We start from the raw sequence: 23474 nt of genomic DNA, 5'->3' as shown, positions 1-23474 counted from the left end.
ATCTATTCCTGTTTGCATTTCGCAGTTGGAATAAAGCAGCTTTTGTGCACAAGCAATGGAAGAGAGCACACCCTGAGTGAGAGACAGCCAGAGTGAGTGTGGGTATCGGGAATTTGGAGCACAGTGGCAATTGAACTACAGAGAGAAAAGAGATGCTTTTTGCTTTTTTTTGCTTTCTAACTTTAAAATCTTCAGGCAGTGATCTTGCCTTGCTGTAGCGGTAGAGGCTACAAGGGAGAAAACTGATTGGTAAGTAGTGGGTAAGGGTGGGTAACTATTTACTAATTTTATTGTTTATAGTTTTTAAGGTCATTTTGTGTTTTATAGTTTTTAAGGGCTGTATTCTGTAGCAGTGAGGCCCTAGAATAATTGATATTATTTGATATTCAGCATCTTTCAATGGTTTAATTTAAAGGGGCAAGTCATGGCAGGAGAGCTCAAAGCTGTGGTGTGCTCCTTATGCTCCAGGTGGGAAGCGGGAACATTTCCAGTGCCTGGGGCCAGCATGTGTGCAGAAAGTGTCTTCAGCTGCAGCTCCTGGAAGCCTGAGGTTTGGAGCTGGAGCGGCAGCTGGAAACACTGTGGAGCATCTACAAAGAGAGTATCATGGATGGCACATATAGAGAGGTGGTCACACTGCAGGCTCAGACTCCACAACAGAGAGGGAATGGGTGACCAGCAGGCAGAGTAAGAGGACTAGGCAGGCAGTGCAGGAATCTCCTGTGGCTAATCCCCTACAAAATAGATATACCACTTTGGATACTATTGAGGGGAATGGCCTCTCAAAAAGCAGCCAAGTTTGTTGCACCACGGTTGGCTCTGCTACACAGGGAAAGAGTTCAAAAGTGTTGGAATGTAATAGTTATTTACACCACATTCTGGAGAGGGAGGGCGAACAACCAATGGCCGTGGCACACATTGGTACAAACGACATAGGCTAAAAAAAGGATAAGGTAAAAACAGAATATAGGGAGTTAGGAAGAAAGTTGAAAAGTAAGACCTCAAAGGTAGTGGTCTCAGTGTTTGGGGAGTGATTAAACTAAAATGGAAACTTATGCAAGGAGTCAGAGGAGGGGGAATCAAGGACAAGAACAAAAGACAATCAAGGGGAATAAGAAAAGTGATGGGCAGAGAAATCAAGGGCTAGAATTAAACAGGGCCATAGTGAGAAAAATAATGGGATTGGGACAAGTATTGCAGAAAAGGCAAGTCTTAAGGCTTTGTGCCTTAAAGCATGGAGCATTCACAATAAAGGCGATGAATTAATCGTGCAAACAAATGTAAATGGGGTATAATCTCGCCGGGATTACTGAGACAATGGCTGCAGGGTGACCAGGGGTGGGAAATAAACATCCAGAGGTCTCCAGAATCTAGGAAGGACAGACAATAAAGGAGAAGGTGGTGGAGTTGCATTACTGGTTAAAGAGGAAATTAACATAATAGTAAGAAAAGTCATTAGCTCCAAAGATGTGGAGTCTGTATGGGTAGATCTGAGGAACACTGAGCGGAGTTAGTGGGGGTTGTATATAGACACTAAAGTGTAGTGGGAATGATGTGGTGGTGTTGGGAATGATATTAAACAGGAAATCAGAGACACATGCGATAAAGGAACATCTGTAATTGTGGGTGACTTTAATCTGCACATAGATTGGGCAAATCAAATTAGTCACAATACTGTAGGAAGAGGAATTCCTGGAGTGTATACGGGATGGTTTTCTGGACCAATACATTTAGGAATCAACTAGAGAGCAGGCCACCCGAGACTGGGTATTTTGTAATGAGAAAGGAATAATTGGTAATCTAGTTGTCTGAGGCGCCTCGGGAATGAGTGATCAAAATATTATAGAATTCTTCATCAAGACAGAGAGTGACGTGGTCGATTCTAAGACTTGGGTCCTTAATCTTAATAAGGAAAACTACGATGGCATGAAGTGCAAATTGGCTTTGATAGATTGGGGAATGTTACTTAAAGTGATGATGGTGGATAGGCAATGGTAAATATTCAAAGAGCATATTGGTGAACTGCAACAATTGTTTATTCCTGTCTGGTGCAAAAGTAAAACAGGAAAGCTGGATGAACCATCGCTTACAAGAGAAATGAGAGATAGCATTTGATCAAAAGGAGAGACATATACAAATTGGCCAGAAACAGCAGACCCCTTTACTGGGAGCAGTTTAGAATTCAGCAAAGAGGACCAAGGGATTGATTAAGAAGGGGAAAACAGAGTACGAGAGTAAGCTCGCCAGGAACATACAAACTGACTGTGAAGGTTTCTCTCGGCATCTGAGGACAGAAAGGTTGGTGAAGACAGATGTAGATCCCTTACAGTCAGAAACAGGGGAATTTATAAAGGAGAACAAAGAAATGGCTGACCAACTAAATACACATCTTGGCTCTGTCTTCACAAAGGAAGACACAAATAAAATACCAGAAATGTTGGAGAACACAGGATTTAGCGAGAGGGGGAAACTGAAGGAGATCAGTATTAGTAGAGAAGTGGTTTGGGGGAAATTGATTGGATTGAAGGCAGATAAATCCCCAGAGCCTGATAATCTACATCCCAGAGTACTTAAGGAAGTGGCCCTAGAAATTGTGGCTGCATTGATGGTCATCTTCCAAGATTCTTTAGACTCTGGAACAGGTCCTACAGATTGGAGGGTAGCTAATACAATCCTACTATTTAAAAAGGGAGATCAACAGGGAATTATACACCAGTCAGTATGATGTTGCTAGTGGGGAAAATTCTAGAGTCCATTATAGAAGATTGCGTAGCAAAGTACTTGGAAATCCATCAGAGTCAGCATGGGTTTTGAAGGATAAATCATGTTTGACTAATTTGCATGAGTTCTTTGAAGATGCAACAAGGTGGATAATGGGGATCCAGTAGATGTGGTATATCTGGACTTCCATTTGATAAAGTGCCACAAAATGATAGTCCGCAAGTTAAAATCACATGGGATTAGGTGTAATTTATTAGCTTGGATAGGGGATTAGCTAACCAACAGAAAACAGAGAGTTGGAATAAATGGGTCTTTTTCTGGTTGGCAAGATGTAACTAGTGGAGTGTCACAGGGTTCGGTCCTCAGGCCCCAAATATTTACAATGACTTGGATGCAGCGATAGCAAGTACCATAGCCAAAACTTGCAGATGATACTAAAATAGATGAGATAGTAAATTGCAATAATGAAACAAGAATTTTCAAATGGATATGGATAGGTTAAGTGAATGGGGCAAAATTTGGTAGATGGAGTTTAACGTGGAGAAGTGTGAGGTTATCCATTTTGTTAGGAAAAAATACAAAGGCAAATTACTAACCAAACGGAGAGAAATCTTGGAATGCTTCAGTGCAGAGGGATCTGGGTGTCCTTGTGTATGAATCGCAGAAACTAGTATGCAGGTACAGCAGGTAACAAGGAAAGCAAATGGAATCTTGGCATTTATGGCTAAAGGAATAGAATATAAAAGTAGTGAAGTGTTGCTGCTACTGTACGAAGCATTAGCGAGGCGGTACTTGGAATATTGTGTATAGTTTTGGTCCCCTTACCTGAGAAGGGATGTAGTTGCATTAGAGTCGGTTCAGAGGATCTTCACTAGATTGATTCCAAAGATGAGGGGTAATCTTAAGGAGAGAGATTGGGCAGTTTAGGCCTATACTCTCAGGAATTAAGAAGAATGAGATCTCTAATTGAGGTGTACAAGATGAAAGAGGGATGGACAAAGTAGACGTGGAGAGGATGTTTCCTCTTGTGGGGCAATCTAGAACAAGACGTCATAGTTTTAGGATAAGAGGTGGCAGATTTAAAGCAGAGATTAGGGAAATTACTTCTCCTAAGGGTTGTGAGTCTGTGGAATTCTCTATCCCAGAGTGTGGTGGATGCCGGGACATTGAGTAGATTTAAGGAAGAGGTGGACATATTTTTAATTAGTAATGGGTTTGAAGAGTTGTGGGGAATGGGCAGGAAAGTGGAAGTGAGGCCGAAATGAGATCAGCCATGATAGTATTGAATGGCGGAGCAAGCTTGAAGGGCCAAATGGCCTACTCCTACTTTCTATGTTTCCATGTTTTAGTGCAATTAATTTTGAATTATCTCACATTTGAATTAATACTTCCAGTTAAAATCAGTGGAATATAATAACTAATATTATCCAAACTCATTGTCTGAAAGAACTGCGAGACAGTTTGACTGTTACAAATGATGTTAAAAATGGAAGTACCTGATTTTCCAGTTTCTGGATTCCACAATCTTTTGCAATCAGCACTTTCTGAAATCAAAAAGGAATTCCAAAGATGTAATTGCACCTTTTCCAAGTCAAACATACACCACAGCCAACGTGTAAAACCAGTCATGCAGTTAACTACCAATCCCTGAACCCAGTACTCCTGAGAAACCAACCAATTAGGAGCGAGGGGTGTGGGAAATGCTCACTTAGAATAAGTGTTGTTAGTTCGCAAGTCAAAGTCGATGGACATTCAGTAATGCTAAGGAGACTGGGTAAATCCTACTTCCATTTAAGCGTGAGTCCCATATAAGTGACATCTTAAGTCAGTGCTGATGACAAAGTTAAGTCGATGATTCAGGTTAGCACCTGCAGGATCTGTGTTGAGAGACATTAAATCTGGGCTGAATAGAGATAACCTGGTCAGATTGGTACAGAATGGTAGTTTGAGTACAGATGCAGAGTTTTTTAAAAATTTAGTTTATGGAATGTCGCTGGCAAGGCCAGCATTTTATTGCCCATCCCTATTGTCCTTCAGAGCTGCCTCCTGGAACCATGGCAATCTGAGGTGTAGGTACATCCACAGTGCTGTTAGGGAGGGGATTCCAGTATTTTGATCCAGCAACAGTGAAGGAATGGCAATATATTTCCAAGACAGGGTGGTGAGTGACTTGGAAGGGAACCTCCAGTTGGAGGTGTTCCCAGGTATCAGCTGCCCTTGTCCTTCTGATGGCAGTGGTCGTAGGTTTGGAAGGTGTTGCCAAGAAACTTTGGTGAGTTCCCGCAGTGCATCTTGTAGATGGTACACATGACTGCCACTGTTCATTGAGGGTGGAAGGATTGAATGTTTGTGGAAGGGGCAGCAATCAAGACGGCTGCTTTGTCCTGGATGGTGTCGGGCATCTTGAGTGTTGGAGCTGTACCCATTCAGGCAAGTGGACAGTCTTCCATCACAGTCCTGACTTATGCTTTGTAGATGATGGACAGGCTTTGGAGAGTCAGGAGGTGAGTTACTTGCTGCAGGGTTCCTAGCCTTTGACCTGCTCTGGTAGCCACAGTATTTATATGGCTAGTCCAGTTCAGTTTCTGGTCAATGGTAACCCCTCGGATGTTGATAGAGTTACGAACATAAGAAAGAGTAGCAGGAATCGGCCATTCGGCCCCTCAAGCCTCTTCTGTCATGCAATTAATCTAATTGTGGCCTCAACTCCACATTCCATTTAACCCCCATAATCTTTGACTCAATTGTTAGTCAAAAATCTATTTACCTCCGCCTTTAAAATATTCAATGACCCTGTCTCCACTGCCATCTGGGAAGAGAGTTCCAAGGATTCATTACCCTCAGAGAAAACTTCCTTCCCATCTCCTTCTTGAATGGGAGACCCCTTATTTTTAAACTGTCTCCCTCGATGAAAGGTCCTCGGTCTGAAGCGTTAACACTGTTGTTCTCTCCATAAATGGTGTCTGCTCTGCTGAGGATTTCCAGAACTTTCTATTTGAGGTTTCTGGCATCTGAGGCATTTTGATTTGGTACAGGGTGTGTGTTTTCTAATTTGTTAATAATTCCTATTTACAGATAAGAAATGTTTATAATGTTCTGAAATACTGACCTGGTTTAATCTGTCATGGCTTTGATTGGATTGATATGATCTGAAAGGGGTGCAGGGAAAGAGAGACCTTTACTTGGGGAGGTTGGAGAGGGGAGAAGGAGGAGAAACACAAATCTTTGGAAGTGTGTGACAAATTAATCAGGCTATTTTAAAAAAAGGATGGATTCCTGCCTTTATTAATTGAGGTTTAGAATAGAAAGAAAAGGTGGACACAGCTGGAGCATTGTGTTCAGTTCTGGGTAGGCTGAAAAGGATCATAGAATCCTACAGTGCAGAAGGGAGGTCATTCGGCCCATCGAGTCTGCACTGATCACAATTCTACCCAGGTCCTATCCCCCTAATCCCATGCATTTACCCTAGCTAGTCCCCCTGACACTAGCATGGCCAATCCACCTACGCGCACATCTTTGGAGTGTGGGAAGAAACCAGAGCACCCGGAGGAAACTCACGCAGACACGGGGAGAACGTACAAACTCCATAGAAGGAGGTCAAACCTTGGGGAGGTCTTAGAGGAAGTTCTGTACCAGAGGTGAGGGATTGATTATCTGGAGAGAATACAGTCACCTGATTGTTTTCAAAAGGTTCAGGGGAGATTTAATGGAGGTATTTGAAATTAAGAATGGTTTCAACAGAGCAGATTATAGGAAACTACTTTTATTGGTAAAGGTAAAGTCGCCATCATCCCAAATAACCATCGGCTGCTCTCCCCTGTGACGGGGGAGAGCCGACTGGTGGTGATTTAACCTAAGCATCACTATACCTCAGGCAAGGGGCAAGGATGAGAAGGCAGGGCCTTCATGAATAACCTCAGCCGATACAGGAATTGAACCCACGCTGTTGGCATCATTTTGCATCACTAACCAGCTGTCCAGCCAACTGAGCTAAACTTACGGAGGTTATTAGAGGACACAATTTTAAGGTAATTGTTAAAGGAACCAAAGGAGAGATGGGGATTTACTTATTACGTAACATGATAACACGATCTACCAGAAAGGGAAGCAGCTTCAGTTGTAATTCCCAAGCTGGTGAAAACCCAGAAAGGAGTCATTTACAGGGATACAGGGAAAGAGTGAGGGAGTGCGCCTTAAATCGATAGCTCTTTCAAGGATCTGACACAAACACAATGGGTCATATGGCCTCCTTCTGTGCTGTACAAAAAATTTAAATCCATTCACTTACACAGAGTTAAAATCAGGCCCTAAGAATCCAGCCACACATTTCCACAGCGGTGATTAATTAGATTCCTGCATAGTCCAAAAAATATATACTCAACGCTTCTTTTTCCTGGCTGAGCACGGTTAGATTTAGCACTAGTCAGAGTACACAAAGCAAAAGCTATTAGTCATTCTTCTCCCAAAGTCATAATAGTGGAACAACTGCCCTACTCCTTAAGGTGAAGCATAATAAACAAGCTGTAATGGCAGCTCTGGATTAAAATGAACCAATACTTCAGACTTCTGCAAAGCATCTTTGACATCCTTGTATGTTTTCTCACATTCTGTTTCCCAGGACTGTTTCACACACAATAAATTCTGCAATGGCTTCAATAATGTAGCTAAGTTAGAAACACATTTGCCATAATGATTTACTAATCCCAGAAAAGATCTCAATTGCATCAAATTCATCAGACTTGGTGCTTCTAAAATAGTGTCCCTCTTCTTAGGTGCTTTATGTAGACCTTTCGCATGATCAATGGCTCTGGAGGGTAATGCTCTTCAAGGATCTTTGTCAAGTCATTGTAAGTTTTGATTCCTGGCTTTGCTGGATGAACCAAGCTTTGGAACAAATTGAAGGTTTTACTTCCTATTGTACTGAGAAAAATTGGTACAAGCAACTCATCTGCAATTTTATTTGCTTGTACAAAGTACTGAAAACACTCTGCTTTGAAACTCCATGATTCACTTCCTTCGTTGAAAAGGCCACGGATCCGAGTTGACCCACCATTTCTCTTGCAGGCACTAGAGACTTGAAACTGTTCAGTATATTTTATTTTATTATCTTCCCAGTGCTTCCCTTTATACCATTTATACGGGAGACTTAATGTATTATTTTTTTGAAACGACACAAGCCATACAGCAAAGCACCCCTTTTTCTCAAATACAGCCTGGAATCTCACCCTTCTCTGATTGGAAAGAAAACACTCTTTCAAAACCACACAGAGCGTTTTTTCATACTTGGTCTTCCTGCACTGGCACTTCAATCTACAGTCCTGTTGTTGCTTCTCCCCAGCCTTCGAATATTCTAAATATGAGGACCCACAAAATCTTTTTAAAAATATTCTTGATGAAACAAAATCCCGACTCGTTGCCAATTTTTGTTTTCTAATGTCCTAACTGTGCTGGGGTTGTGGGTTTTAAGCAAAAGGAAATGGTGTGGTTTGCACATGGAGATTCATACTAACAATAACAGATTTATTCCAGGGCTTCCAGCCAGTACAGAACCCAAACTGAAACTGAAACTAAAAACAGGAGGCTGTGAAACATTCCAAAGACATCACCATCAAATCATGTGATCAGGTCTTAAAGCAACCATGCAACTATTTAAATATATAACAATTCCTGATTTGATTCAGCTGTGGTTGGTATTATGTGATAAATATGAAGTTGGAGCTAATCAGTTGTGTGATGGGGGCAAATTGTGTATTAGATCCAAGACTTTTATGTCAATCATCATTAATTATATTAAACATGGAGTATGATGAAACCTGGACAAGAAACTCACTAGGGTTCATAGAATATAGAATTCCCACAGTACAGAAGGAGGTAATTCGGCCCATCGAGCCTGCACCAACAACAGCACCAACAACAATCCCACCCTATCCCCGTAACCCCACATATTTAGCCTGCTAATCCCCCCGAAACTAGGATCAATTTAGCATGGCCAATCAACCTAACCCACACAACTTTGGATGGTGAGAGGAAACCGGAGCATCCAGAGGAAACCCATGCAGACATGGGGAGAATGTGCAAACTCCGCACAGTCACCTAAGCGGGAATGGAACCCGGGTCCCTGGCCTTGCTTGAAGTGATTCATTATTTTCTTATGAGACTTCCTAATGCTTTCTAATAGGGAGCAGAGCTTCTGGACAGCAGGCCCAAGGCCCAAGCTGGATTAATGGCAATATCATTGCTTGAGTAAGAGATGGTGAAAAGCCTTACCTCCCGCTGGCACTTGTCTACCAACTGCTCCAGGTTGCTAATGGTCTGCAGCAAGTGTTGCCGTTCCTGTTGAAGCATGTCTATCTCCTCACTTAGTCTCTGATCATTCTGTGAAATGCGAATAATATGTTCAGGTGAATGCGGACTGGGTTTATTTCCACCCCACACTCCCCGCCCCCATTCCAGCTCACCCATGCACGAGTCATCTCCCTTATTGTCATGCTGATGAAGAGGATTGCTGAGGTCATCTACTCCTGCCACTGGACCAATGGGCATTCTCTAAATGGAGTCTAAGGGAAGAGACTAGTGAGACTCCGCGGGGGGGAAAATGAGGGTGAGGCACAGGGTCTGTCACACAGGAGGGGCACCATCAGCCTCCCAACAGTGGGATCAACATTGGGAACAAAACTGGATCAAAGGTGTATTGTGGTTCTGGACAGCCAGCAGTATTTTTGAATAGTTTAGCATATCGTACATATTCATTAAAACACATGGTCACCGAATTAAATTGTACCTTTGCGATTAAGCAGGCAGCAAATCAGAATCACGTGCCTTCAGATTTTTGACAGGTTAAAGGTGACATACAGCAGGTGAGGTAGTCTACCTGAGGGTTTGCAGTGATTTCTTGTTGGTGGAGTTTTGTCAGAGCAGGGGAGAGGAGGTTGAGCTGTCACAATGAGATTGGGTGGTAGCTGTCCAGCAAGGGCGGGACATGGGTATCTGAGGGAGTTGGGGGGGGGGGGTCCGAAGTTCCAGTTCAAAATCTTCTTCCCAAACAGGCAAAATGATGCTGCTGGCTTGGACCGAGTGGATCAAATCAAATATGGCACCCGGATCTTCAATCCCATGGGGTGAAGGTAGGGTCAGCCCCCCTCACACAATTGGCCAGCCCCCTCCACTGTGTGGAGCTAACTTGTTGGCTGCTGTGTGATTGCATTTAGCCAACCATTTCGCTTCTGAGAGGAAGGTCCACTCACTTCCAGTCCTGCCATCGGGACACTCACTGGAACTAGATTTCACCCTGTGTATCAATCGGCTATTCCTCCATGTGAAGCATCACGCTAAGTCCCTCCATGGCTACATTCGTGGCTCAGGATCCCCGGAATGGGAGCTCGTGGTATCCTTCCATCATTGGAGGGCACTGCCGGGCTGGGATGCAAATCGGACCTCCAGAGCTACATGTTAATGGAAAGTTTCATAGAATCCCCGCAGTGCAGGAGGAGACCATTCAGCCCATTGAATCTGCACTGACTCTGTGATAGGGCCTGCGGAAGATGCTCTATCCCCACAACCCCACATATTTACCCACTAATCTACACACTTTTGCACACTAAGGGGCAATTTAGCATGGCCAATCCACCTAACCTACACATCTTTGGAGTGTGGGAGGAAACCGGAGCATCCGCAGGAAGCCCACGTAGACACGGGGAGAACGTGCAAACTCCACACAGACAGTGACCCGAGGCTGGAATTGATTCTGGGTCCCTGGCGCTATGAGGCAGCAGTGCTAACCACTGTGCCACTGTGCTGTCCTAAGTTTGATAAGTTTCCTTTAAGATTTTCATACAGGAGGTTCTGTGGCACAGGGGTAACATTCCTACCACTGGACCAGAAGCTCCGGGTTCGAGTCCAGGGTCAGGACTTGTGAACCACGGAAGGGGAACTCAACACTGTTCAATGGGTTGATACTCAGCTGGGAAATCCTTATACCATTTCCCCCACTATTCCCCAAAAGGTAAAACACAGAGTGGGTGTGGAGATGTGCTGAAAACACTGTGTTTTGTTACAGTAACCCTTTAAGAGGCTTTCACCTTATTCAATTTGGTAACTGTCAATCTGCTAATGTTGCCCTGAGTTTACACTGGTTTACTCTTAGAATCATAGGATCATACAGTGCAGAAGGAGGCCATTTGACCCATCGGGTCTGCACTGACCACAATCCCACCCAAGCCCTATCCCCGTAACCCCAGGCATCCACTCAGTCCAAGCCCTGCATTTACCCTAGCTTTTCCCCCTGACACTAAGGGGCAATTTAGCATGGCCTGTCCACCTAACCCGCATATTTTTGGACTGTGGGAGGAAACCGGAGCACCCGGAGGAAACCCACGCAGACACGGGAGAACAGGATGAAAAATGTTAAACTGTGTGAAATTGAGGTGTATTATAGACTAATTTAAATATAGGATGCAGTCTCCACACAGACAGTAACCCAAGCCGGGAATTGAACCCAGGTCCCCGGCGCTGTGAGGCAGCAGTGCTAACCGCTGTGTCACCGTGCCGCCCTCAAAAGAAGCACTGCTGAGTCCCACGTTATCTTCACTTAAAAATGTTATTTTGTTTTTGGCTTAGCTTTTTTAACAATTGTCCGTTAAGAAATTAGAATTTCTCTTAAGTATGATCTCTGGGTGTCCAAAACCTCTTTACCACCAACAAGGTATTTTGTGAATTGTGATAGCAACAAAGGTCCCACAAATAACAATAGGGCGAGTGACCAGATAATGTGAGTGTGATGGTATTGGTTGAGGAATAAATATTGGCCGGGAGACCTCCTCTACTTTTCTTCAAATTGTAACATGGTCATCCTGTTTACCCGTGGCCTGAACATCTCACCTGAACGAAAGCATCTCTGGACCTAACACTCCCTTCACTCCCTCAGTCAGGCACTGAGCATCAGTCTACATTAGATAACACATCCTGGAGTAGGGTTTGACCTTACAGTGTCAGAGGAGAAGGACTATCACTGAGCGAAATGGGTTGGTGGGGGATTTGCCATCGAGCATTCAGGTGGTTCAATGTGACACAGTGTTGATAGACAGATAGATGGGTTTAACTGGAAAATGAGGAACTGGTTTGATTTGCTGATGAAGAATGGGTTTGATTGATTAATGTGGAATTGCTAAGATTGGTTAAGTAGCCTTTATTATTCCATATAGAATGGTAGATGGTCTGTGAGTGAATGGGATGAACTCACCTTTGGTGTGAGTGTTTCTGTTGAAGAGTAAGATGGACTTGTTGATTCACCAGAGGAGAGTAACTCAATGGAGTGGGAAGGGCTCTGGAAGCAGCAGCACAGAGAATGAATGTTCCAGTGTTATCGTAACAAATGACAACCATGACACAGAAATTAATAGATCACTTTTTAAAGTAAAGTTTTAAAGTTTATTTATTAATCACAAGTAAGGCTTACATTAACACTGCAATGAAGTTACTGTGAAAATCCCCTAGTCGCCACATTCCAGTGCCTGTTCGGGTACACTGAGGGAGAATTTAGCACGGCCAATGCACCCTAACCAGCACGTCTTTCGGACTATGGGAGGAAACCAGAGCACCCTGAGGAAACCCACGCAGACACGGGGAGAACATGCAAACTCCACGCAGGCAGTGACCCAAGCCAGGAATCGAACCCAATTCCCTGGCGCTGTGAGGCAGCAGTGCTAACCACTGTATCACCCCTACCACCCCTTTTGTTCTCTTCTTCCATTCTGGTCCCCCACATCCCTAGCTCACTACTCCTCATTCCCATTCCAGGTGTCACTGAGGAGCAAGACCCTTTCCTGATCATTTTTTCACTCCTAAATTGAATCAAAATTGCATTTCACCACAAAAATCCAGGGCAGGATTCTCGGAACTTGATCACCCTGCTACTGCTACCGGCAAGATGGAGTGTTTGGCGCTCAGCCAAAATTCCATTCACAGCAGTGGAATTGAAGAATCCCAGGCATGGGCAATGTCGGGGAATTCTGAAAGAGCCTGCTCTGCTATTCAGTTTGATCATAGCCAATCATCTACCTCAATGCCACTTTCCCACTATCTCCTTTTCCCTGGATATTATTAGTATCCAGAAATCTCACCATCTCCATCTTGAACATGTTCAATGATTGAGCTACCACAGCCCTCTGGGATAGACAATTACAAAGATTCACCACCCTGAGGGAAGAAATTTCTCCTCATCTCAGTCTTAAATGACTCACACTTTATCCTGAGATTAAATTTAAAGTTTATTTATCGGTGTAACAAGTAGGCTTACATTAACACTGTAATGAAGTTACTGTGAAAATCCCCGAGTCGCCACACTCTGGCGCCTGTTCGGGTACACCGAGGGAGAATTTAGCATGGCCAATGCACCTAACCAACGCATCTTTTGGAGTGTGGGAGGAAACCGGAGCACCCGGAGGAAACCCACGCAGGTGAATGTGCAGACTCCGCACAGACAGTGACCCAAGTCAGGAATCGAACCTGGGTCCCTGGCGCTCTGAGCCAGCAGTGCTAACCACTGTGCCGCCATGCTGTCCCTTGGTTTTAGACTCATCAGCCAGGGGAAACATTTCATCTACATCCACCCTTTCTCGCCCTGTAGGAACTTTGTACATTTCATTGACATCACCTTTCATTCTTCGAAACTCTAAGGAATACAGACCAAGCTTCCTTAATCACTCCTCATAAAACAATCCTGCCATCCATCACAGAGCTTAATCTGGTGAACCTCCATTGCAAGTATCCTTCCTCAGATCAGGGGACCAAAAACTGTACACAATGAGGTGAGATCTCATCAAGGCTCCATATAACTGCAGTAAGACACTTCTGAACTCAAATCCCCTCACAGTGAAGGCCAACATACATTTACCTTCCGATCTGCTTGCTGCATCTGCACGCTAACCTGACACAGAACAGGCACACCCAGGTCCCTTTCGATACCTGCACTTCCAAACCTCTCACCATTTGAGAAATATTCTGTCTTTCTGTTTTGTCTGTCAAAGTGAAGAATTTCATACTTATTCGTATTATATTCCATCTGCCATGTTCTACCACGTTCATTTAGCCAAGTCTTTTCGAAGTCTCCTTGCACCCTCCTCAAAACTAATGTTCCCATCCAGTTTGGTGTCATCAGCAAATTTGGAAATATTACATTTTGTCCCCACATCAAAATCATTGATATAGATTGTAAGCAGCTGTGGACCCAGCACTGCCATCCTGCGAATGACCCATTTATTCCTACTCTCTGCTTTCTGTTTGTTAACCAATTCTCAATCCATATTAGTGTATTTCCCCCAATCCCAACTGCTCTAATTTTATTTACTAACCACCTGTGTGGAACTTTATCAAACACATTAACAGGTAACATTTTTCAGAAATAGGACTGAACTTTGACCTTTTCAATTGACAGCAAAGCTGGCCTTTCAACTGATGAATCTGAAAGTTGCTGTTTGCACCTCAAACACCACACTGACTATTTGGACAATTAGAGTAAAGTTTCTGTTACCTGGGTAGAAGGGGTGCTGGGTGGCAAGGGAGCTTGCCTCTTGCGGGGGCTTGTAGATTTCTCTTTTGCCAAAACCTGTAGAATTGGAGAATAAGTTAATGAAAGAAGTCTGCAAATGTGATAAGAATCTAAACAGAAACAGGAGGGAGGAATTTAGGTGCAGACAAACTGGAAGGATGGAATCTGAGACATACAGCTAGTTTTCTGAGGAAGGGCAGGGGGAAAGCAGAGAGATGTAAAGGATAAGAGTGGTCTTTACTGATGAAAACTCCGAGGGAAACCACCGTGTGTCAAAGGAAGCACAGAGAGAGAGGGGAGACGATTGCAGGAATGCAGAGGAAGAGAATGTGAAAGGTGTGGAGTGGAATTTTCCTAAAAAGTGGCAAAATGGCAGGTTCTGACTGAAAGCCAGCGTGTTTCTCCCCAGAAACACAGCCAGGTCTTCACTCCAGATCTTCCAACACTTTGTCAAAAAATAGTATGGGGAATGTTTTGTGCTATCATTCTGGGGGAGAGGGGCGGGGGGGGCGGGGCAAGGCCTGATAAAGCTGGCCAGGCCGACTCCCCAGAGATTGGGATGCCCTTGTTAAAGAGAACCCCGATCTCAAGGCAATGTTAAAGGTTGGCACTTTCAGGGTGCCAGGCAGCAGTACCAGCACATTGCCCTGCCATGTCCCGCACCACCTGGGAGCTATACTTACCTCCGCACCCACCCCATGATCATCATGACTGGTTTACATTTTTGAAATCTAATAGTGGTTCCCGTTGGCGTGATGTCACGCCGGCAGGGGGAACCACCTAACGCTCCTGGAAGCAACGGCATTAAGCCGTTTAGTAATATTATAATGCATTTAAATTAATGGTAATCAGAATCACATTGTGTCGCCAGCGGGGGGTGGGGGGAGCAAAGGAGATCTGGAACTGAGATGACGCTGCCACAAATCCTGTTATGGCCCTTTCGCAAGAGTTTACGGCCAGAATGGGATTTGCGCTGCGGAGAACAGGTGCTGAAGATCATGGCCATGTTCTCTAAGGCCTACATTACGTTTTAAAGAGTGAAACTCAGTGTGGTGGATCAACCAAGTGGATTAATCCAAATTACATAAATTCAGTCACTAAAGATAGATCAACTGGCTGGTCTTATTAATGTCCAAAACCGGCATCTCCACATCCTTATTAATGTCAACAGAAAGTACAAACAAGTTATACATTTATATACTTACCAGTAACAAATCCATTGGAGCCTGTGCACTATTAACCAATCCAGGAGAATTCTCAGCACGGAATACCACAGAATGTGGACCCAGTTTGTAGCCCTAAGTGGATAATGTCAGATGACTTGCTCTAAACCGATCAATTTGGACATGATTGTCATGTGATCCTTGTGTCATGTGCTACTAAACTAATATGTGACAATGTCACATCACGTCCACTCTATTTTTAAGAGAACAGAGATGCCATTTATCTAGATGGTGATACAATATCTCAGTGTTACAAGCCTCACATCTTAACAGCTGAATCTAGATATGCTGCCTATAAACTAGATACAATTTTTGTACCAACTCTTTGCTTCTTAAATTGGATTAACGTGTCACCTAACATTCACCTGCAAAATCCTACTCACCGAAGTTAAACTACCAAGCCTTCATCATAAACACATTCTCATGGTAGGATGATATTAATACTGAATCCTTCCCTCCAGTTATTTTCCCAATATATTACACAGCAGCCAACACTTAGCAAGAATGCTCAGGTCTCTACCAAAGGTACTATCCCTGAGAGAATGGCACCACATCCCAAAGATTACTTGATATTATGTAGAATTGTATCATAGATGTTTCTACTTCTCGTTCAGTATAAGTGAGGGACAGAGATCTGCCAGAATTTTACCAGCACACCCACCCCGAAGCTCGCAGAATGGAATTCTTCATTGACCTTATGAGGATCTTATGAGCCTCACCCAAGTAGGCTCGTAAAATCCCGGCTGATGTTTTAGTGCGAGTGAGAGAGATAACAACTGGGATAAAAGAAGGAACAAAAGACCTCTGGGAAAGAAGAGGGATAGAGAGAGAGAGAGAAAGGGAGAGGAAATCCCTGAAAGTCAACAGTGGAACCTGGAAGGAAGGGGCAAGGAGAAGAGTGAGATGCAGATATGGTGGCAGGAAAGGGTGGGAGGGAGTGAAGGAGGAAGGGAGGGAGACAAACACATACACATGTTTCTTGTCTGAAAAACAGTCAGCCCTTAATTGAAAACGAGTGGGTTGGTGTGGTCTCAGATGCCCCATTGATGCCCAAAACATGCCTCATGCAATTTTTAGGTGGCTGTAAATGAACAGTCAGCTCATCTGTCTGTTTCTGGCTACCTAAATATCCAAATTGGAGTCCTATGTTAGCTGTAACTGGGCCTTGTTTTCAGTTTCCAGGTACAGTTGGGGTTGGCGTAATGCACTCACTTTCCCCAAGAATACCAAGTTGTGCGAGCCATCCCAGAAAACGTTCAGGAATTTAATTTGTTAAATTTTGGTAGTATCAGGAGGAGTGCTCCTTCTGTCTTCCACAAATACTGCAGGCTGGCAATGGATCTATGAATGGAACCTTCTGCAATCGCCCATCACGTTTCGCGGCACAGTGGTTAGCACTGCTGCCTCACGGCGCCAGGGACTCGGGTTCAATTCCAGCCTCAGATGACTGTGTGTGGCGTTTGCATGTTCTCCACATGTCTGCGTGGGTTTCCTCCGGGTGCTCTGGTTTCCTTCCACAATCCAAAGATGTGCAGGTTGGGTGGATTGGCCATGCTAAATTGCTCTTAGTGTCCCAATCTGTGTAGGTTAGGGGGATTAGTGGAGTAAATACGTGGGGTTATGGAGATAGGATCTGGGTAAGATAAAAAGATGGGTTGATGCAGACTTGATGGCCAAATGGCCTCCTTCTGCACTGTAGGGATCCTATAATTCTATTCTATGAAAATCCAACCTTACTGGACATGGGAACCAATGGTTTCCAGCTTCCACATGGCTGGAGGCTGGAATGCAGTGTGAATGAACCATTAAAGTTATTTTCTATTAGGCCTAAACATAAAACCGCTTGGGGCCTCCTGAGACAGGGTTCTGATAATTCACTGGATGTTCTCCCCACATCATCCCTGGGTCTGTTGTGGATTAATTGATAGAAATTGATTGCTAAATAGTCAACAACTCCATTCTATCAGCTGACTCCCAAGATGGCCAAAGGAGAACTCGACAGGGAAGACGGTGGTTTAGTGGTAATGTCATTGGATAGTAGCCGAGAGGACCAGGTTCATGTTCTGGGGACACAGGTTCAAATCCCACCACGACAGCTGGTGGAATTTAAATTCAAGTAATAATCTGGAACTGAAATTCCAAGATAAAAAGATGGGTTGATGCAGACCTGATGGCCTAATGGTCTCCTTCTGCACTGTAAGGATCCTATAATTCTATTCTATGAAAATCCAACCTTACTGGACATGGGATGTCCCGTAAAAAACCCATTTGGTTCACCAACCAGACCTTGAGGAAATCTGCAGTCCCTATCTGGTGAGGCCTACATGTGACTCCAGACCCAGAGCAATGTTGTTGACTCCTAACTATCCTCTCCAATGATGTGAGAAGCCACATGGTTTAAGGACAATCAGGGATGGGTAACAAATGCTGGTCTTGTCCATCCCATGAAAGAATAAATTTTAAAGATGTACCTTGGTGTTTTTTAAAATCATTTCCCAGACTGCAACAGAAAAGGATGCTGAATATATTCTTGCTCCCTATAAGGAAGTCACCAAATGATGGTGTTTGGTGTGCACTTGGGAGACAGAAAGACTGGAATAAAAGAAAGGGCTGAGGATCATAAGGAAAGGGGATTAGGAGAGAGGAGGTTCATGAAGGACAACACAAAAACCCAGAGGAAAGGGGAAATGAGGTAAAGAGTGAGATTCCCATGGTAACGGTCTACCTCTTTCATTCAGTTTACACCAGACTAAGAAAAATCCCGACAATCTGACCCCGGGGAATCTTCAGAAACATGATGTGAGCGGCATGGTGGCACAGTGGTTAGCACTGCTGTCTCACAGTGCCAGGGACCTGGATTTGATTCCAGCCTCGGGTCACTGTCTGTGGGGGGTTTGCACATTCTCCTCATGTCTGCGTGGGTGCGCCGGTTTCTTCCCACAGTCCAAAGATGTGTGGGTTAGGTTGATTGGCCATGCTAAATTGCCCCTGAGTGTCGGGGGATTAGTAGAGTAAATACAAGGGGTTACAAGGATAGGGCCTGGGTGGGATCGTTATTGGTGCAGGCTCAATAGGCCGAATAGCCTCCTTCAGCACTGTAGGAATTCTATGATTCTATGTTGCCTATTTTGTGTGCACTAATAATGGGACTGCAGTAACATAGCATTGACAGTAAAGATGTGGGGGCGATTCTCCTATCCTGCTGCGCTGATTTTTTAGCGCAGTGGGCCGGGAGATCTAAGCGGGGCCGGATTAGCGTGATCCCTGCTGGGTGTTCGGCCCCGAGCGGGTCTCCCAGTGCCGATTTCCGGTACCGTCAGCTCCGTGCCGGGAATAGGCGCAGAGATGCATTACACAGGCAGGACGTCGTTTTAATCTATTTTGAATGCAATTTGTGGGCCCGGGACTGAAGTCTCTGGGCCCGCTTGCCTCTACCCCCCACCAGGAGTATTTCACTCCAACAACGTTTACAATAGCTCCCCACTTGCGGAGAGCTGGTGGTCTGACCCCGCTGGAGTGAAGGGGGGGCAATCGGGGATCCCCAGAAGGTCGGGTGCAGAGGGTGCCCTTGGGCATTGGCACCTTGGCAGTGCTAGCCTGGGCCCCCCTGGCACTACCCAAGGGGCAATGTGCCAATGCCCAGGGGCACTTTGGCACTGCCCACCAGGTACAGGGCAGTGCCAAGGGGGCAGAATCTATTGAGGCAGAGCCTAGGGGGCAGGGCCTGTTGGGGGCAAGGCCAGATGGGGCCACGCTGCCACTCTGCAGTCGGGATCGGTGGGGGAGGAAGGCCAGCAATTGGGGCTGGCCATCGGGGTGGGGGGCAGGGTGGTCAACCTGCTTTGGGGGGGGGGGGGGGGGGGGGGGAGGGTGGTGCTGTCAGGGCTGCAGGGACGGGGGCCTGCCAGTTGGGGCAATCAGGGGGAAAAGGGGGTTTTTGGAGATCGGGGCGAACGAGGAGTGGGGTGGCGGGGCGTGGGGCTTCAGGACTGGGCCCGGACATTCTTGGGGGACTAGTGATTGGGCTGTGAGGGCCCAGAGGGCTAGCGTTGCAGGGGTTGCGAGGCTGGCCTGCCATCGGGCGGCAGACAGACAGGGGCCACTGCTCATGTGCCGATCTCGGCACTGACAGACTGGCGCATGCGCAGTGGCCCTCTCAGCACGGTGCTGCCAGCCTCTCCAGCAGGAGTAGGCCCCGTCGCCAGATTTATTACGTGAGGCACACCAGCACACTCAGCAGTGCACAGAGTGTGGAAGATTCTTCCCTGAGCTCCCACTGAAAAAAGTAGCGGGATGTATTCCAGTTTTAATGCAAATTCGACACTTGGAATTGTTTGGCAGAATCCCAGCCGTGTGATTTATCCAGAGCTTAGACTTGAGACCAAATAGCAAGCGTCAGGTTGGAAAATGAATAATCAGACATGTTTCAAGTGAAGAGAGGAGCACGACAATATTATTCAAATTGTACACAGAACAAATATCCAGAGAGTCAGAGGCAATTCCAGCAGTAAAAATTGAGGCAAAAATATAGGAAACTTGCGGGATGCACCAGTTGCAGAATTAGAAGAAATGCAACAGAATATTGGAGATCAAGTTTAGAATGTGGATTTAGTGTCAACGCCGAAAAGGTAAAAACAATGGTAATTAGAAGGAATATATTAGAAAAAACAAGAGTGAAGACTGAAGTGGATTGTGTCACACTGAAACAAGTAGATTAGTTTGTTGACTCCGGATAAATGGGCTGGAATTTTACCGGCAGCCAGCCCTGATTCCGGGGGTGGGCAACGCTCGGGGAACAGCAGTCTCCGTTGGTCTCGGGCTGGATCGTACAAACCTCAGGCGGACATGCCGGTAAAATTCCGCCCATGAGAACTGAAGATGATCGATCTGATGCAGAAATTTGAAGGATGGAGATAGTCAGAGGTAATTTTGTGAAGACAAAAGATGTGTTAACAAGAAAACTGAAACTTGAAATGAGTAAAAACTCATCAGATGCTCCAACTCTATCCACTTTCCTGTCTGCTTTAGAAACCTGATCTGTGAAAGAAAATAGAGGCTTTTGAAATGTGGATATTCAGATGTATGTTAAAGATTCCAGACGAGGACCACGAGATAAATGAGGAGGGGCTTAAAATAGCAAGAACGAAAAGAACTCTGAAAATGTGACATCCTGAAAAGGAAATGTCAATATTTTGGCCAGTTGGTCAGAGTCAAAGACCTACAGAGATCTCTTCTAGAGGGCAGCAGGAAGAGGGGTTGATCTAGGCATGATTGGATGACGGACATCACAGAGCAATTACAGACAAGCTACAGCCGATGTGTGAAGATGATGTGAGACAGACGGGTGTGACGTACAATGGCAGCAGACCTCCCAGCTACAAGCAGGATAGGAGGAGAGATGAGAGGGAGGAAGAAGCACAGGAACAGGAGGAGGCCATTCAGCCCTCGAGACTTTCACCATTCAACGTGATCATGGCTGATCTTTATGTTACTCCATCTTGCTGCCTTGTTTCTCTTCCCCGTAATTCCGAAATCTAGACAAATTCTATCAATCTCAGTTTTGACATTTTCCATTGTGAGCCCACCAATTATTACCGATCACCTATACTTGACTGCGGGCAATATGGAGTAAAGCATTCCGCTAATGGGATTCCGGAATTAAAGTTGCACCTCCCTGTTTTGATTCTGGAGAAAGATGGAGAATGTAATGGGAGCGCATCCAGAGTGGGTCTGATCAGGTTGTGGATCAGTGACAGTCTGAAGCCCAGTTCCTTTACCTGATGATGCCTCCTTCTCAATTCTGGCTCTGCTGTGGAATAAACGAAACACAGGAATAAGCTCCATAAAACACCGCATGCATCACAGTGTCTAACAATCAAAATCAGTTGGGGTTGTATGGTGGCACAGTGCACCTGTATTCCTGGGCACAATGCCACAGGTTGGAGGGCATCAGTTATGCCGAGGTGCCATGCGAGCACATGCTTTCATCCTCACTATCGTGCAGACGCACTATGCTGTCCTTGGAAGTAAGACTGACCAGGAGGGAAAATCAGGAAGACTCTTTTCATTCCTTTATAATGCAGCAGTGTCTACCTTCCTGCTAGCTCTGGCCAATACTTTTAGACATAGATATGGGGACATGTGGAGACCTGCGTGCTTCTTGCCCTCACGGAACTGAGCTAAGTCTTCATAGCACTATTCAAAGCTGGGGCCACATCCACAAAGAACTTTAACATATGTATGGAAAGGAAGCTTCAGCAATGGAGCAGAGATACACGCCGGAATTCTACCGCCCCGCCCGCTACGGAATTGGAGCGGGTGAGGAGCAGACAATGGAAATGTCCATCGACCTCAGGTGGGAGTTTCCAGTCTCATTCAAGCGAGGCCATAAAGTCCTGCCCATAGGGATAGGGCGGGATTTTCCACACAACCCCCCGTGTGTTGGTTCGCAGTGGTGGACGCAGCCCAGCATTGGCCAACTGCAGGATCTTCTGGTCCCACTGTTGTCAACAAGGTTTCCTTTCGAAGGCACCCCTCGTGCTGGGAAATCCTTGGCCGGGGCACACCGTCAGCTGGACTGGAAGATCCCGCTCACATGAACGGCCCGAAAATTCCGTAAAAGTCTTGTGATGACAACTCATGCCATTGGGTGGCAGTGTGGCACAGTGGTTAGCACTGCTGCCTCACAGTGCCAGGAACCCGGGTTCAATTCTGGCCTTGCACGACTGTCTATGTGGAGTTTGTATGTTCTCCCCGTGTCTCTGTGGGTTTCCTCCCACACTCCAAAAATGTGCAGGTTAAGTGGATTGGCCACGTTAAATTGCCCCTTAGTGTTAGGAGGATTAGCAGGGTAAATACATGGGTGAAAGGGATAGGGCCCGAGTGGGATTGTTGTCAGTGCAGGCTGGATGGGTCGAATGGCCTCTTTCTACACTGTAGGGATTCTATGATTCAGGTGCATTGGCCATGCTAAATTCTCCCTCAGTGTACCCGAACAGGCGCTGGAGTGTGACAACTAGAGGATTTTCACAGTAACTTCATTGCAATGTTCATATAAGCCTACTTGTGACACTAATAAATAATTTTTAACTTTAAAACAAGATCATCTGTAGTGCAAAGCAGGATCCCATCATAGAGTTACAAACACACTTAAAAGAGGACACTTTCTAAGCTTTAATCATTTCAAATTGAAGAAGGGAAAAGCCTAAACCCAAATATTCAGACTCAGGTTTCAGGTCACGTCCCTCCTGTTAAATTTGTTTGTGGCAGGAACATGTTGACTCCTGTGCTAAAAAGACTTTGGCTAAATCATCTGTAGAATGTGACTGACCCCTGTCTCAATCACATCTGCTGCTGAAACTCTGGTCATGTACTCATTATGTCTACACACGATATTTCCAATGCACTGCTCGTTGTTTGCTCATATTCTACTCTCCCTCAACTTCAAGTCATCCAAAACCCTGTTGCCTGTGTCCTAACTCACGGAAAGATCCATTTCCCTAATTCCCCTGTGCTCGCTGATCTACACTGGCTCCTGATTAAGCAATGTCTTGATTTTAAAACCCTCATCATTGTTTTGAAGTCCCTCTGTGACTTTGCCTCTCCCTATCGCAGTGATCTCCTCCAGCCCCACAATCACCCAAATACCTGCCTTCCTCTCATTCTGGCCTAATAACTATTCCCACTTTTAATTGCTCCACTATTGGTGGCCATGCCTTCAATTAATCATAGAATCCCCACAGTGCAGAAGGAGGCCATTCAGCCCATCAAGTCTGCGCCGACCACAATCCCACCAACCAACCATATGCCACCGTGCCACCCCCAAAAAGACATTGGGAGAACGTGCAAACTCCGCACAGACACAGTCACCAAGGCAGGAATTGAACCTAGGTCCCTTGCGCTGTGAGGCAGCAGTGCTAACCACTGTGTCACCGAGCCACTCTATATTGCCTCGATCCCAAGCTCTGGAATTCCTTCCCTACAGC

The 23474-nt window shown here is 45.3% G+C and overlaps 1 protein-coding gene across 1 annotated transcript in view; it reads right to left on the bottom strand.

Moving 5' to 3' along the window:
- ankrd24 (ankyrin repeat domain 24) overlaps nt 1-23474 on the bottom strand; it is a 118144-nt gene that overhangs the window by 30988 nt on the left and 63682 nt on the right. Inside the window, exons 9-12 of the mRNA XM_078198010.1 lie at nt 20243-20376; nt 14249-14323; nt 8989-9096; nt 4218-4265 (exon numbers count right to left, since the gene is read on the bottom strand). Of these exons, the coding sequence (XP_078054136.1) occupies nt 4218-4265; nt 8989-9096; nt 14249-14323; nt 20243-20376 (365 nt within the window). The remainder of the gene's footprint in view (nt 1-4217; nt 4266-8988; nt 9097-14248; nt 14324-20242; nt 20377-23474) is intronic.

This window comes from Mustelus asterias, chromosome 26 (assembly GCF_964213995.1).
Source record: "Mustelus asterias chromosome 26, sMusAst1.hap1.1, whole genome shotgun sequence".
Lineage (NCBI taxonomy): Eukaryota > Metazoa > Chordata > Chondrichthyes > Carcharhiniformes > Triakidae > Mustelus > Mustelus asterias.
This window is presented reverse-complemented; position numbering and strand designations above follow the sequence as displayed.